At 35.5% G+C, this 16,720-nt stretch overlaps 1 protein-coding gene across 1 annotated transcript in view; it reads left to right on the top strand.

Moving 5' to 3' along the window:
* The window catches only part of EXD3 (exonuclease 3'-5' domain containing 3), a 427,068-nt gene that overhangs the window by 94,313 nt on the left and 316,035 nt on the right, over positions 1-16,720 (top strand). The window contains exon 3 of the mRNA XM_051976911.1: positions 13,382-13,467. Within this exon, the coding sequence (XP_051832871.1) occupies positions 13,434-13,467 (34 nt within the window). The 5' untranslated portion in view covers positions 13,382-13,433. The remainder of the gene's footprint in view (positions 1-13,381; positions 13,468-16,720) is intronic.

The raw sequence follows: 16,720 nt of genomic DNA, 5'->3' as shown, positions 1-16,720 counted from the left end.
TTAGCATATTAGGCTTTCCCTAATTCCCCCTTGCAGCAAGTAATCCATCCCACCTCTAAATTTTCAGCACTTAGTTTGTACATTTATTGTATTCTGGATTTTAAAATTAGATTTATTATATTTGTGCATGTTACCTCTAGGATATTCTGTCTATATGTTCTGTAAGGGTGGGGTCAAATCTTGTTTATCTTTGTATTAACCTCCTAAGTAATTAGCATAAAGTCCTACCCAGTAAGTATTTGAATAAATATTTGTGTAATGACTAAGGGAATAAATAAGTTCATAAGAAAGTGAACTTGTACTTTTAAGGGATAGGGAACAGGAAGCAAAGTATTGGTTGCAGTTCACATGTATAAAAGAGAATACTTATTCCAGATGGATCAATGAGAAAATGAGAAGAATAAGGGAAAGGGTTGAAACCTGTGGTCAGTGCTCCTAGACTGGACTTGCCATTAGTCTGCACAATTTATTAAGTATTTGGTTAAGCCCTCAACACCCCTGACTGAGGTTCTATAGAATGGAGATGGTGACAGGCATGTTGTATTTTCCTGACTTTTCCTATAAATTTTACCTACTTGATGGTCAATGTAGTGTCTGCTTTTGTTTAAAGAGTTTGCAGCTCAGAGTTGTCTATTTGAGACAGGTAGGAGAATAGGGAGAGAGAAATCTCTTTAGAATCCATTACCTGTATTTACATTTCCCATAACCTTTTCCTTTAAAAAATGACAAACTCATATAACAACTTTAAATTATTTTCATTGTTTTAATAGCACTATCTGCAAAGGATCTCTCTTCTTGGAAAACTTAGAAGTATGAACTTTTGACATCACTTTTTTTCTAAATGAAGCATCTGGGAGTAGTCCACTGCTTTGGGTTAGTGTGCACATATTACTGTTCTCAGAATTCACATTTTAGCTTATAAGTTGCCAATTGTTAACTAAATACTTCAAAATCAAGTGTGTACATGTGCTGCTTTCTATCATTTTCTGACACTTGCAGAAGAGCCCACTGCCAAAAAATCATAACTTGGAGTACTATCCCACATTATGCCTTATAAAATAGATAACTAGATGTTAAAGATTTTAGGCTCTACACATTAATTACTTCTATACTTAAATGGTACTATGATGTTGTGGATATAGGTACTCCCTCATAAGATGCAAATTATAATACCTCTATATCCTCTTATCCTGTGTAATTTTTGTTTCTTCCTGTAAATACTCCACAAAGGGTGTACTCAGTGGTCTGTGGGCTTTCTTCTTCATTTCTCAATTTTGAATGACTACTTACAGAACATGGAGACTGTCTGTCTGTTATTCCTCACTCTTGTTGTGTGGTTAGTCTTCCTTCTTTTCTGGTCATCCATCTCCCTTTTACCATCCTCTTTGTTATCTTTCTTGTGCAATTTTTATTGGTAGTGTGTTATAGATTACTTCTACCCACAATGAACCTCTTCATTGCTTTTTGGGTGGCCACTATTTTAATTCATTGGAAACTCTGGTATTCTATGATTCACAGCCATATAGCATCACTGGAAAAATATTGTTGTTGAATAGATGAACTTTGCTTCAGGGAGAAGCTTAGGGTCATTATTATCATTGTATTACTAACCAAAATTAGTCAGCCAGCCTCCTGTTTATTTCTGGGCTCAATTCATTATCTTTCCAAAGTGTTTTCCTACGGATTTTTGATATGTATTCTGATATATAAAAGTTCTATTTAATTGCATCTTATAATTTGCATAAACAATCTTTATCAATTTGATTTTTTCTATGTATTTAGTTAAGTTGAACTATTTTCAGTGATGATGTCTCATTTAAAAGGCTCTGAAGTCTTCTGAAATTGGCTGCATTCAGCATAATGCCACTTCTTAATAGGAACATCTAGAAGATGTCACTAACTATAAGTCCCTTTTCTATTTGGACCTTCAGCTGGACATTCTCCTTGACAATGGCCAGAATTTTTACTGAAAATATATTTCCTTCTTATTGTTCCTGCTGTTACTGTTGTTTTGCTTCACTTGAGTTGCAAATGTTCTGAATGTTCTGATGTATGCATAATTTTCCATAAGAACAGATCCTTGAGAAATTATTTCATCTTTACTGAAATACACAATTGTATTTTGTCCCAAAGTAATAGAGTATCCATGCCTACGGGGCAAATCCTACTCATACTATTTAAAATGTCACATTTGACCTTCCTCAACGTTCCAATGCCCATAAGACTCTTTTGTTTATTGGTTTAGTTTCATATAGTATCAAAGAATTTAGAGCTAAGAAAGACTTGAAATATGTTCTAGCCTCAAGAAAAGGAAGCTCAGCAGGGTTAAGTGACTTGCTCGTGTTTCTGGAGAAGTCAACTGCACTCAGAATTCATATCCAGTTCTATTATTCTAAATCCAGAAGATTCCTGCCACTCTGCCCCAACAGTTGAATTTGTGTGTGTGTGTGTGTGTGTGTGTGTGTGTGTGTGTGTGTGTACAAATCTTTGTTAAAATACATGGAGCTTTGCTTCTATAGCCCAGGCCTCTTACCTCTCTCCTCAAAAGGAAGTCATCCAGCTGAACATGATTTATTCATGCTCATAGAAGGTTGAGATTGTACTGGACAGTTGATTATTACTTGTAAAATTGACTTTATTTCCTATTAGACCTCCAATAAAATTATACAGAAAGAATTGTGCCATGTGTCTTTTTGGTTTCTGTTCCTTTAAATTAGAGATTTGATTTAAAAAATTACTGATTAGTATCTTTCAGTGAGAGTAGCTAGTGACTTTTCTTTTTCCTCCCTTTTTATTCTATAATTTAGCCCAATTTAACAAACATTTATTGATAACCTACCATGCATAATAGCTTGTGCTGGTACTGTTAATGTATAAGCCACAGTTCTGGCTTTTAAAGATGTAGCCTGCTTAGGGTAGAGGATTTCCAGATACATTTAAAAGGATAATACCCAGTGTTTGGTACAGCCAACAAAGAATGTGGGATTTCAGATGAGGGAAGAATCTCTTATAGATAAGTTAGTCAAGGAACATCACATAAAAGTAGTAGAACTTTAGTTGCACTCTGGAAAAAGGGGACCTTCTTTATTATGATCTAGATAAAATGGCTTTGCTATTCCTTACACATGTGACCTGATCTTTTATCTCTAAGAGACACAGGCCTCTTCCTCATCACTTCCATCTTTTAGACTCCCTTATTTTCTTCAAAATCCAGTTCAGGTGTCACTTACAATGGTGAGCCCTTCCTGATCTTCCTAGCTGCTAGTGCCTTCTAACCAAAACTCATATTTATTTTGTGTGTTTATGTACATTTTGTCTGTCTTAATGGAATGCAAGTTCCTTGAAGATAGAGGTTATTTCATTTTTTACTTTGCATTTCTGGAGCTTAACACAACCTAGCACATTGTAGGGACTTAATAAATGCTTGATAATTAATTTTAGGAATTAAGAGAGGTGGTAGGAAGGACATTTCAATTAGAGGGAACAGTTTGAACAAAGGCTCAGCGAGGTTAATGCACAGAACTTGTTACAATATGAAGGGCTCAGTGGACTTTTTTGACTAGCTAGGAGGGCACATGAAGGGGAAAGGGAAAAGTGGAAAAGATAGTTTAGGATTATATTTTAAAGATCTTTTAATTTTTTTTATCCTATAGACAATGAAGACTCGTGGAAGTGTAACCAAATCACTTGTATATTTTTGCTGGAAGTGAAGCTTGTATGTAAACTGTTTAAGATCTAAACCCATAGTAGGAAATGTGAATAGATGTAAAGTAACATTAGAGTTTGGGTATTCCCACGTTCAAGTAGATAGTATAAACCAGAAAGGGAGCTGGAAAGCACTACCTTCACTGCCTCCATCCCACTATGTTGGTACCATTGTTTCTTGGAAATCAAACAGGCCTTGGCAGATGAAAAGCCTGTCTGTCCATATAAAGTTAGCTTGATTTTTGATCCAGTTCTAAAGTCAGTGGTTTAGTTATTACATCAGAAGTAATGAAGCCAATTACTCAGAAGGCTGCAGTTAATTGGATTTCTGAAGAGCCCATTAAAGTAAATACTGTGCCATGTATTCTGATTTTATGTGGGTGGTGCTTCATTTTATTTATTTATTTCTTAAAACCTGTTATGACAGGAACTACACTGTTGTAATAGCAGATCTGGGAAATCTGACACTTATTTAGTAGCTGGTGGTAGAATTTGGATGGTTTAGAGAGATTATTAAAATAATATGACAAGACATTTTTGGGCTCATTGGGTTGTGTGTGTGTGTATGTGCGTGTGTGCTATATTCTGCAAATTAACATTGCAAGATGTCTCTTGCTGACCTTTTGACTCATTCTTCTGGGAGTTTCTAAGACAGAGTAGGGATGTGCCCCCTTTCACTTACCTAAGAGTGCTGACTTGGTAGAAGACCAAGGGCATCTATCTCTGTTAAGACAGCTGGCAACTTACCTCCTTCTCTTCACTTACAAGATTCAGCTTCTGATTGTGTCTTCTGATACACATTCACTCTGAACAACTATAGCCAATTCAAGTACCAAAATAAATCCAGCAGACGTGAAAACAAGAAAGACGACTCACTTCATATTAAATTGTTGAGCTAAATTTAACATTTATCAGGAACTGAGCTACTTTAATGTGATGTAAAAAAACAAGTAGGCTTTTAAAAAAAGGAATTGGGGAGGAAACTAACAATAAAGAGAAATTATGATTTTTGCTACTTTCAAAAATGGGAGCAGTGCCTAAAGCAATTCCCTTCTGCCAAGAATCTTTCCATTTTTTGAATTATGAGACATAACAGTTTATTGTCAGTGACTTGAAAAACTGCAGAATGACTGGGGGCTGGGTGGGGAAGGGAACAGTATTGAACAATAAGTGGCATTCCTTAGAACGTCAAACTAGGACCATGGGGAAAGCTAGTATTAGTTAAAGAGTTTTCTCTGAGCTGAACCTCCACAACACATCATGATTGCCATTGCTATTGGTCCTTTCTTTCCTAATGAAGGGGTTCTCAGAGCCAAGAGACCCTACTAGCTGCCATCATGCAGTCCCCCAGTGCACTCTAAATAAAGTGAACTGTTTAAATTAGAACTGTAATTGTATTTAGACCAAATCAGGGCAAGTTAAAAATTTTCAGGGAATGTAGTTCCAAGAAAATAGAAGTCTGTAAGAATTATTATCCCTGTTATTATTTTTTTTTAAAAGGGAGGATTCTAGGAAGATGGTGGAGTAGGTCAGTAAATCTCCAGATTTCCTCCATTAACAGAAGAAATTTGCATCTCAAGGAGAATATAGACTGGTGAAAAATTAAGAAGATTTGGCAAAACAAGGGTCCTCCTGGCATTACCCAAGAAGATATGAAGAAAGAACCCAGACCAGGGATTAACCTGTGTGAGGTGCAAACACTTTTAGGCTAGTGTCATAGAAACACCAGTAGGCACTTCTGAGAGTTGGGTTTGGCTGGAGCCTCAGCAGAAACTACAGAAATTTTCACGTTCTGGACTTTACATGGAGCCAGGAGTCTGAGTCCAGGAAGATTGAGGGAACCCGGCTGATTAGGAATGCCAGACCCAGCTGTGCTACAGAGACATGCCCCTAGACACAAAGGAACCAGCATACCCATGAGTGTAGAAGCAATGAGGAAGAAACACTGCTACCTGTGTGTACTTGCAGGAAAGTGGAACTTTTGGTTTGAGGTTCCAGGTCAGAAAGGAGAGCTGAAGTGAAGCTAGAGAAACTATTCCCCAACCCTATGATTAGAAATTCTTATACTACTACTTCTTATTAAAAAGAAAAAAAAAAAAGAATGGGCAAAGAAGAAAGAACTCAACCACAGAAAATTACTATGGGAGTAGGGAAGACTGGGGTTCATCTTTTAGAGGAGGATGGTGAAGTAAAAAAAGCTTGTACCCCAAAGTGTAACATTAAATGACTTCTTGCCCTGAGAAAATTTATAGAAGAACTCAAAAAAGAATTTAAAAATCAAATGAAAGACATTGAAGAAAAACTAAAAAATAAAAACCACCCAAGAAAAACAAGAATATTATAGGGGGAAAAGTTATCTAACCAGAAAAGGAACTACAGAATCTTAAAAATGAAAATAACTCTTTGAAATTTATAATCGTGCAAGGGGAAGCCAATGAAGCTATGAGACCAAAAAATAACAAAACATAATATAAAGAATGAAAAAATAGGATGGAATAGGAAACATAAGAAAAACCACAGATCTGAAGAACAGATCAAGAAGAGAAAATATAAGAATAATTGGAGTAACTAAAAGCTGTGACTAAAAATAAAACAAAACAAAACAAAACCCTTGATACGATAACGCAAGAAATAATCCAAGGAAATTATCCTAGAATGATAGAACAGGAGGGGAAAGTAGAAATAGAAAAAATCCATTGATCACCACTTCAAAGAGATCCTTTTAGAAAATATATAGGACTATTATTGCAAAATTTCAGATTAAAGAGAAAATTTTGGAAGAAAAAGAAACAGGCAATTCAAATATGTTGGAGATACAATCAGAATTGTATGGGACTTAGCAGCAGCCACAACAAAAGACCACAGATCCTGGAATTAAATATACTGGCAATCAAAAGAACTAGGCTTGTGACCAAAAATATATTCAGCAAAATTATCCATATTCAATGAACTTGCAGATTTACAGAACTTTCAACAAACCAGAACTTAATAGAAAATTTAACATATAAGAGCCAATATCAAAGATCAATTTTAAGGGATCAACATGGACAAGGACAAAATTTGTCTAATTGTTATATACTAGACAAATTTTGTCTAATATAAACTGGTAATGGTGATATTTCATAAGAAAGTTTAAGATACTGCTTAGTAGCTGTTGCATATTTTTAAGCCTGAAGATATTCCCAGTAGGAAAAGCCTTCTCTGACCCAGTCCCTTTATTTTGGACTAAAATTGACTCTGGGCAAGCCTGAATAAGGATATCCAGGTTTACCTTTCTTTCCCAGTCATTACATTGAGGGCTTAGTTTTAGCATTACAGTAAAGGGGTAAGAATGCTGACATTATTAGCCAATTCCTCCTTCATTGCCATAAATATCTACTATTAGTCTTAGGGTTGTGAAACTTAAGGAAGGGAACTGGCTACCTCTTCTTCTCTTCCTTTGCCCTGACATTCCTCCCCTAAGCCTGATTTGACCAACCCAAGGCTTTGACACTCATATCTGGGCACAATAATCATTCTGGCGCTACTCCCTGCTCCCTAAGTGGCCTCAGACAAATTACTTAACTTTTTTTCTAGCCTCAAATCTCATCTACAAAATAAGGAGACTGAATTAGTTGATTTCAAGATCCCTTTTGGCTTTAAACCTATGATATGATAAACCTGTGCATAACAATATTAGCATTCTAATTTCCCATTGATTGACAGGTAAGAAAACATTTATTTCAAATGATTTTGATTTTTTTCTTCATGTTTTATAAGAAACTTTGACAATCTGAAGAAGAAAGATTCTGGAATTAGATTTCTTAACCAATGGTAAGGAATATTTAGCCAATGACTAGAAACAAAAGCATTGATGGGCCACCTAAGACAAGCAGGGTAAGCTGTTTGTCAAGGAAGATTCTCTTCTCCATTTGTGGGGCCTGAAGCTGTACTGACAGATATTAGGACTGGAGCCTTGAGCTCTGACCAACAGCTAAAGATGTGATGAGTGGAGAGCTGTTCCACTTCCCTATTTCTAATTTCAAAACACCATTCAAATGGTTCCTTTTAATACAAGTTTTCGACCAAAGGATATTTGCTAATATGAAGTAATCTAACACTGGATTTTAGTGTTTTACGGTCCTGCTGAGTTTTAAAAAGGTTCTGTGTAGTTTTAAATTAATTTTGTATAAGAACAAATATCTTTAGGCATTGGAGGAGATTAAAAAAGAAATGGAGTTCAGTTCTTACTCTCAGGGAGTTTAGTTTTGTTGTAGAAACAAGATGAATACATTTGGAATAACTGTTAAAAAAGGAGAATTGTAATGGATTTGGAATATAAGAAAAGTATATCAACAAAACACATATATAGGGTATCAAAAGAGTACCCAGGCAGGATCTGATTGGGGAGGGGTTAAACCAAAGAGGCTGAACTTCGGCATTGTGGCTTCATAATTAATTGATATGAATGAGACCTGAAAGTGACTATGATCAGTCTGACCTAAGCCACTTGTTGATAACAGTTCAGGACTCAGGGTAGCTACTGTCTCTTAATTTTTAAGTCTAAACTTCTGGACCACCTTTTTAGTAAGATATCAGAAAAAGTCTTTGTGCATTCAGAAATGAACTTATGACTTTTTTGATTCATCTAAACTTAGTTGTGAATTATTTGCTACTTCTACTTCACTATCATGCTTCTTGATTCTAAACATTCAAGGATTGATGGCATTCCATTTCCCTCCTAATTTATTGAAGCTCAGAATTAAGGAATTTCTAGCTGTTTCATGTATGTGAGTCTTTGAAAAATTCTAGTTTGAGACCAACTATCCTTCCTGTTCTCCACTCCCACCCTCACCCCTACTCCCACTCCTCCACCTCTTCCTCCATTTCCTGGTTGAAAAACAAAGGATGAGCAATTCTGATAAAGTCTGGATAGCCAAGGCACAGGGAGGCAGCAGTGGGAAATTAGCAGTTACTGAGATTAGGCAGGAAGCTGTTTCAAAGTAGCATTGTAGAAAGGGTCTTATCCCCAGCAGCCTTTCAGCTGAAACTGATTCCTTTTTTGAACATGTAGCTGCTAGAGGCAACTACAGTCTTCTCACCGCACAGTGTAGCCTGGGGAAGGAAACAGTTCCGGAAAGTAACCTACTGGGAAATAATTTAATCCTTTTTTTTGCATAACTTCTTAGAAAGCTTTCTGATTTCAGCTATTCTCTAACTTCTCTATTCCACTTGTGTCTGCTCTTAATGTTCTGTTCCTCTTTGCATTGTGTAGTTCATCTCTTTTAGCAGCAGCAAAATCCTTGGTTCCCCTGAGGTTTGTCAGAATTGGAGGACAGATAGTGATAACCATTTGCCATATCCATAAGCAGCTTTAGTCATCTTTTGGAATTTAGTGACATTCCATGTTGTATTTTAGGACAACTAGAGAAAGGCAATATTGATTCAACTTTTAGTGGAGTAATAAAGCTAGGTATCTTAACCTTTGGTCAGTTACCAAGTCTTGCTCTTTCTACTTCCACAATATCACTTACATCCAACCCCTTCTCTCTACTCAAGTTCATCAGCTTAATTTAGCTCCCCATCACCTTGTGCCTTAATTATTGAAATAGTTTCCTAATTGGTCTCTTTGCCTCAAGTCTTTTCTCACTCCAGTTCATTCTTGTGATAATACCAATGTGTTTTTTTCTGTTTTTTTCTCTCAGTGACTGTCACTCCCCTTAGTCAATTCCAAAGCCTTTCTTTCTGTTGCTACTAGGATAAAATACAAACTTCTGCCTAGCTTTTCTTTTTAAAAAGTATTTTATTTTTCCTGTAACATGTAAACAATTTTAAACATTTGTTTTTAAAATTTTGATTTTCGGATTCTCTCTCTTCCTCCCTCTGTCCCCACCTAGAAGGCACATGTAAAGTTATGCAAAACACGTTGTGAAAGAAAACAGATTCCCTTCCTTCTCCCCCACAGAAAAACACCTCAAGAAAAATTAAGTAAAATTTAAAAAATATGTACTTCAATCTGTATTCAGACAAAATCAGTTCATTTTTCATCATAAGTCCTCCAGAATTGTCTTGGTATTATATTGCTGAGAATAGCAATGTCTTTCATAGCTGATGATCTTACTACATTGCTGTTACTTTATACACAGTACATTTCACTTTGCATGAGCTTTCTTTTCTGAGAGCATCTTGTTCATCATTTCTTATAGCATGATAATATTGTATCATTATCACATACCACCATTTATTCAGCCATTCTCCAATTGATAGATATCCCCTCAATTTCTAATTCTCTGTCTTGGAAAAAGTGCTGCTATAAATATAAATATAAATCTCTTTTGGGATATATGTCTAGTAGTTATTGCTAGATTAAAGGGTATACATGATTTTATAGCTCTTTGGGTATAGTTCTAAATTGCTCTACAGAATGATTGAATCAGTTCACAATTCTACCAACAACACATTAATGTCTTATTTTTCCCACATTCCTTTCAACATTTGTCATTTTCCTTTTCTGGCCTGTTAGCCAATCTAATAGATATGAAATCGTACTTCAGAATTGTTTTAATTTGCATTTCTCTAATAAGTTAGAGAATTTTTTTTGATATGACTATAAATAACTTGATTACTTCAACTGAAAATTGCTCATGTCTTTTGATCATTTATCTATTGGGGAATGGCTTTTTTAAAAAAATTTGACCAAGTTCCCAATATGTTTGAAAAATGGGACCTTTATCAGAGAAACTTGCTTCAAATATTTTTTCACAATTACTGCTAACTGTATTTTCACTGTTTATTTTATTCTCTCTCTCTTTTCACCCTGTCCCTCCTCAAAAGTATTTTGCCTCTTACTCACTCTTCCCTCAATATATCTCTTCCCTGCTCATATCTTCTTCCTGTCCTACTTTCTTGCAGGGTAAGAGAAATTTCTACACCCAACTGAATGTGTTATTCCCTCTTTGAGCCAATTCTGATAAGAGTAAAGTTTATGCACTTTTCTTCTCTTCTCCTCCTTGCCCTCCACTGTATTTTTCTTGGCTTTTTTATTGCAGATAATTTACACCATTATACCACTCCCATTCTTCCAATCCATTCCTCTCTCATCCCATAATTTAAATTTTTTAAAAGATATTATCCCTTCATATTCAACTCAGAACTGTGCCTTCTGTCTATATATACTCTTTTTAACTGCCCTAATAATGGCAAAGTTCTTATGAGTTACAAATATCATCTTCCCATGTAGGTATATAAACAGATTAACCTTATTAATTAGTTCCTTATGATTTTACTTTCCTGATTACCCCTTTATGCCTCTTCTGAATCCTGTATTTGTTAATCAGCTTTTCTATTCCACTCTGGTCGTTTCATCAAGAATGCTCCCTATTTCATTTAATATCCATTTCTCTCCTTAAAGTATTATACTCACTTTTGCTGGGTAGGTGATTATTGGTTGTAATCCTAATGTTTTTGCTCTCTAGAATATCATATTCTAAGCCCTCCAATCCTTTATGTTTATGTTGCTATTAAATCTTATGTCCTAACTATGGCTCTATTGTACTTGAATTGTTTCTTTCTGGATGCTTGCAATATTTTCTCTTTGACCTGGGAGTTCTGGAATTTGGCTATAATATTCCCAGGAGTTTTCATCTTGAATTTCTTTCAGAAGGTGATTGGTGGATTTTTTAAATTTCTATTTTACTTTCTAATTCTAGAACATCAGGACAGTTTTCTTTGATAATTTTTTGAAAGATGATGTCTAAGTTCTTTTTTTATATATATCATGGCTTTCAGATAATCCAATAATTTTAAAAGTCTCTTTCCTGGATCTATTTTCCAGGTCAGTTGTTTTTCCAGTGAGATTGCTCACATTGTTTTCTATTTTATTATTATTTTGGTTTTGTTTTATTGTTTCTTGATTTCTCATAAAGTCATTAACTTCCATTTGTTCAGTTCTAATTTTTGAGGAATTATTTTCTTCAGTGAGTTTTTGTATCTTATTTTCCATTTGGACAATTTTACTTTTTCAGGCATTCTTCTTATTACTGACTTTTGTACTTCCTTTTGCATCACTCTCGTTTCTCTTTCCAATTTTTCCTCTATTTCTCTTATTTGATTTTCAAAATCCCTTTAGTTTTCCCATGATCTGAGAACAATTCTTATTTTTATTGGAGGCTTTGGATGTAGGAGCTTTATCTTCTGAGTGTATTTTGATTTTCTTTGTCACTGTAATAATTTTCTATGGTCAGAATGTTTTTCTGTTGCTTGCTCATTTTTCCAGCCTATTACTTGACTTTTAACTCTTTGTTAAAGTAGGACTCTGCTTCTAGTGGAGGACACACTGTCCCAAACTTCAGAAATTTTGTGCAACTGTGTTCAGAGATTATTCTAAGGACCTATAACTTTTCAGTTCTTTCAAGGGAGTATGATCCAAAGAGAAATGTGTTTATTCTTCTCCTGGTCAGTGCTCTAGTCTGGGAGAGACCACAACTTGACACCCTTACTGTCTATGGATTGAGACCTTTGGAAGCTGCTGCCACTTCTGCTACTGCTACTGCTACTGAAAAATGGGCATGAGGCCCATTTTTGCTTTGGTGGGTTTGGAACTGTGCTCCAAACTCACCCTAGCCAATACACCCTTTCTACTGACATTCCAAGTTGGAATATTGTTTCATTCCATCTTTTTGTGTTTTCTGATGCTCTTAAATTTTCTTAGAGTCATTATTTAAAGGGATTTGGAGGGATTTGGTGAAGGTGTCAGTGAATCCCTGCTTTTACTCTGCCATACTGACTCTGCCTCCCCCTGTCTAGATTTTAAACACATTTATAAGCTTATTCCAGCCTATCTTTCTAACTTCATTTTCCATTACTCTCCCTTCCATACTTTTTGATATGTTCAAATTGGCCTTCTCTGTTTTTTCTGTTTCTGTGGACTTGCTCTGACTGACTTCCATGCCTGGAATGAACTTGCTCCTTAATTCTCCCTTTCTCTTCCTTCAAGATATAGCCCAAGCACAATCTTCTACATTAAAACTTTAAAAAAATCTTTACAACTACTAGTTCCTTTTATTCTTATTTTGTTTAGAAGTAACTAGGTAGTGTGCTTCATAGAGTGCTAGACTTGGAATCAGGTAGATTTGCCTTCTAATCTTGCTGGAGACATTTGTAGTATGATATTGAGCAAGTCTTTTAATCTCTATTCGCTTCAGTTTCTTCATCTGCAAAATAGCAATGATAATTGCATCTATGTGACTGGGTTATTATGGGGCTCTCATAACATAAAATATGTAAAGTACTTTGCATAACATAAAATACTATATCAATGCTAAACAAATGATTTTATCTTTTAAATTTTTTTTTCTCTTCTGTATATATTCGTATACATGTACTTATTGCTTTCCCAATAATATGTAAATTCCTTGAGCTTGCTTCATTTTTGTATTTATATTTCCTTTTGCTTTGCACATTATAGGTGCTTAATAAATACTTGTAAATTCATTGACATTGTGTTACTATTGTAGTATTATTATTTAATAGGTAATGTGTAGAATCGCCAAAGACTTTAGCTATGGTGGAATGAGAGCTAACTCTTGGGTTTTTAACCGATGCACAGGTGCCTAACATAAAGTTTGCTTGGGGCTTCAGGGTCTTTCTTTTTATATATATGTGTGTCAAGGAAATAATTTTATTTTTTTCCTCCTAGTCTTTTATTTGAAGTGTAGACTACCATCTTGCATTGTTGTACGCCATAACCAATGGACCAGGAAAGCAGCACCAGAGAAAGTGTGGGTGAGTCCCTTTTCTGTACTAATCTGTATTAACTGATAAATGTTTTTAAGTCTTTTTCATGTGTGAGAAACAAATCATTTCCCCCCAACTCCTTGAGAGGAGGAGAGTGCCCCATTTTGTGTTTCTTTTCTATGATAGTGATGCTTTGCCTTTGTATGATTCCTTTTACTTGTTGAGAAGGCTATTATAAGTTCACACTCCTTTTTGTCCATGACATCACTCTCAGTATTAATATATGGTCAGTAAATGTGATTGGCTGATTGACTGTAGAATATTCTATCATGAACCAAAAATGGGGAAATCTTTGTTTGCTTTTTATAAGAGGTTTATCTGCATGGTTGGAGTTTTTGCTCACTAATTCACATCAATATCCTGGAATGTGAGTGAACCAATCTTAGTTACTTTAGACAAACTCAATTGGAGAAGATTGCCTACTGGCTTACTGATTTTTCCTTCTGTGTTTACCAATGTTATGTCCTAATTCCCATGCTTACTTAACTCTCCTCCTTCCATCCCCAATCCAAGTCCAAAGAAGGAAAATAGGAAATATGTCTTTCATATAATAAACTAGCCTGTATAAGCAAACAGATGTATTAGTTGTGGCATAGTGGAATTAAGTTACTTTCTCAGGCTTTCAAAAGAAGTCATTAATAGATTTGGATTGGGATCTCACAATTTCTGGTCTGCTTTCTATGAGAAAGTGCTGATAGACATGGTTTAGCTAATTAAGAAATAAAAACCTCACCCCACATAAGAATTTAAACTGTGATACATTGGAACTGGCTCAGGCTTGAGTAGAGATGAGTTCTAAGTATTGGAGCATAGGGGCCATTCTAGGGCCCCTAGAATACCTACAGATGTAAGATCCCTACATAAGGTGCAAGAGGAATAACATCATATTGAATAGTGTTTTATAATTTCATAGAGATTTATTGGATTATATAATAATTAATAGTTATTTAATTCATAAGCCATCTCAGTTTAAATTATGAAATAAAATGACAACAGTATACCTTTTAAAGCATCTAAAAAAATGAAACAGTCAGAATCACTGAAAGAGATATGAGATTCATTTCTTTATGCTTGTAAGGAAGAATATATCATGAGGGAGTTTGTCAAATGACTTGCTGAAAATAAGATATCGTCTTTGTCTTTTCCCTACTCTTTTAGTCTAATGATCTTATTTGGTTATTGATTGTGAATCCTAATTTTCATTTTTTGGTCCATATTCTTTTAGCCTTTTTAGATTTATCAGAGAGTTTCCTGTGCATCCATATTTATGACTGTGTGACACCCTTGCTTAAGAAGTTCTAAGGGCTTCCATTTGCCTAAAGGATAAACTATAAGTACACATATTTGACATTTAAAGCACTATCTAGAATCATTGGATATTACTCTCCTGTAACACTGCTCTATATTCACACTGGTCTACTTGCTAGTCCTTTTATCCAACATTCCATTTTCCACTGGCAAACCTTTAGATCTGCCCATCTCTCATGTCTGAAATATACTCCCTTCTTAGGGAATGTATTTCTTTGCCTTTTAGAACAGATGCATCTCTATAGAAGTCTGTTCTTATTCTTTCCCCCAGTTCCCCAAGTACTTGGGCCTTTGAAATTATATTTATATGATATTTATGTTGGGTTTAATAATAATAATAGCTAGCATATACATAGCATCTCTTATGCCAGGCACTGTGCAAGCAATTTACAGACATTATCTCATTTATTTATATGTTGTATTCATGTTTTTTTTCCCCTTTTTGTGCAAGTGTCTTGACATTCCTTCCTTCCTTCCTCCCCTTCTCCTTTTCCCCCTTCCTCTTCTCCTTTACTCTTTTACTTCCCTTTCTCTTTCCTTCCTCTTCTTCCCTTTCCCTTCCCTTCTCCTTCTCCTTCCTCTTTCCTTTTCCCTTTCCACTCCCCCTTCATCTTCCCCTTCCCTTTCATTTCCCTTTATACTTCCTTTTCCCTTTCCTTTTCCCTTCTGTTTTTCCCTTTCCTTACCCTTCTCTTTCCCCTTTCCCCTTCTTCCTCTTCCCCTTCCTCTTCTCCTTCCCTTTTCCTTCTCCTTCCCTTTCCCCTTCCCTTTCCTTTTCCTTTTTTACTTCCCCTTCCCATTTCCTTTTTCTTCCATTTTCTTTTTCTTTCTCTTTTCCCTTCTCCTTTCCTTTCCCCTTCCCCTTCTCCTCCCTTTTCCCTTTCCATTCCCTTTTCCCTTTTCCTTTCCTTAATCGTTTTCCTTTTTCTTCATACTTCCCCTTCCCCTTCCTGTTCCCTTCCCTTTCCCTTATCTTTCCTTTCTCCTTCCCTTTCCCCTTTCCCTTCTTTTCCCTTTCCACTTCTACTTTCCTTTGTCTTTCCCCTTCCCTTTCTTCTTTCCTTTCCCCTTTCCCTTTGTTGCCCCTTCCCCTTCCCTTTCCCTTTTCCTTCCTTTTCCTTTTCCCTTTCCTTTTTTTTTTTTGTCTTTGTGTCCTAGACACTTAACAGTTCCTGGCATATAGTACATATTCCATAAGGTTGGCTAAGATGGCAGGAGAAGATAATGACAAATGTTGGCAGGATGTGAGAAAACTAGGACACTAATGCATTATTGGTGGAATGGTGATCTGATCTAGCCGTTCTGGAAAACAAGTTGGAATTATGCCCAAAGAGCTATAAAACTGTGCATACCCTTTAATTCAGCAATGCCATTACTGGTTCTATATCCCAAAGAGATCATAAAGGAAGGGGAAAGACCCACATGTGCAAAAATGTTTGTAACAGCTCTTTTTGTGGTGACAAGGAATTGGAAATTGAGTGGATGCCAATCAATTAGGGAATGGCTGAATAAGTTATGGTATATTAATGTAATGGAATAGTAATGTTATCTGTAAGAAATGGTGAAGTTGCTGATTTCACAGAAGTCTGGAAAGACTTATATGAACTGATGCTGAGTGAGGTGAGCAGAACCAGTTCAACATCGTACATAGTAACGGCAAGATTATGTGATGATCAATTATGATAGACTTAGCTCTTCTCAGCAATACAATGATCCAAGACAATTTCAATAGACTTGTGATGGAAAATGCTGTCTGCATTTTCATTCAGAGAAAGAGCTATATAGCCTGAATGTGGATTGAAGCATACTATTTCATCATTTTTTGTTTTGTTTTTTCTTAATTGAGTTTTTTCCCTTTTGTTCTGATTTTTCTTTCACAGCATGAATAATATAGAAATATGTTTAAAATGATTGTATATGTATAGTATAACCT

The sequence above is a fragment of the Antechinus flavipes genome, chromosome 2 (genome assembly GCF_016432865.1).
Source record: "Antechinus flavipes isolate AdamAnt ecotype Samford, QLD, Australia chromosome 2, AdamAnt_v2, whole genome shotgun sequence".
NCBI lineage: Eukaryota > Metazoa > Chordata > Mammalia > Dasyuromorphia > Dasyuridae > Antechinus > Antechinus flavipes.
Note: the sequence above shows the minus strand (reverse complement) of the source record. Positions and strands in the feature narration are given on the sequence as shown.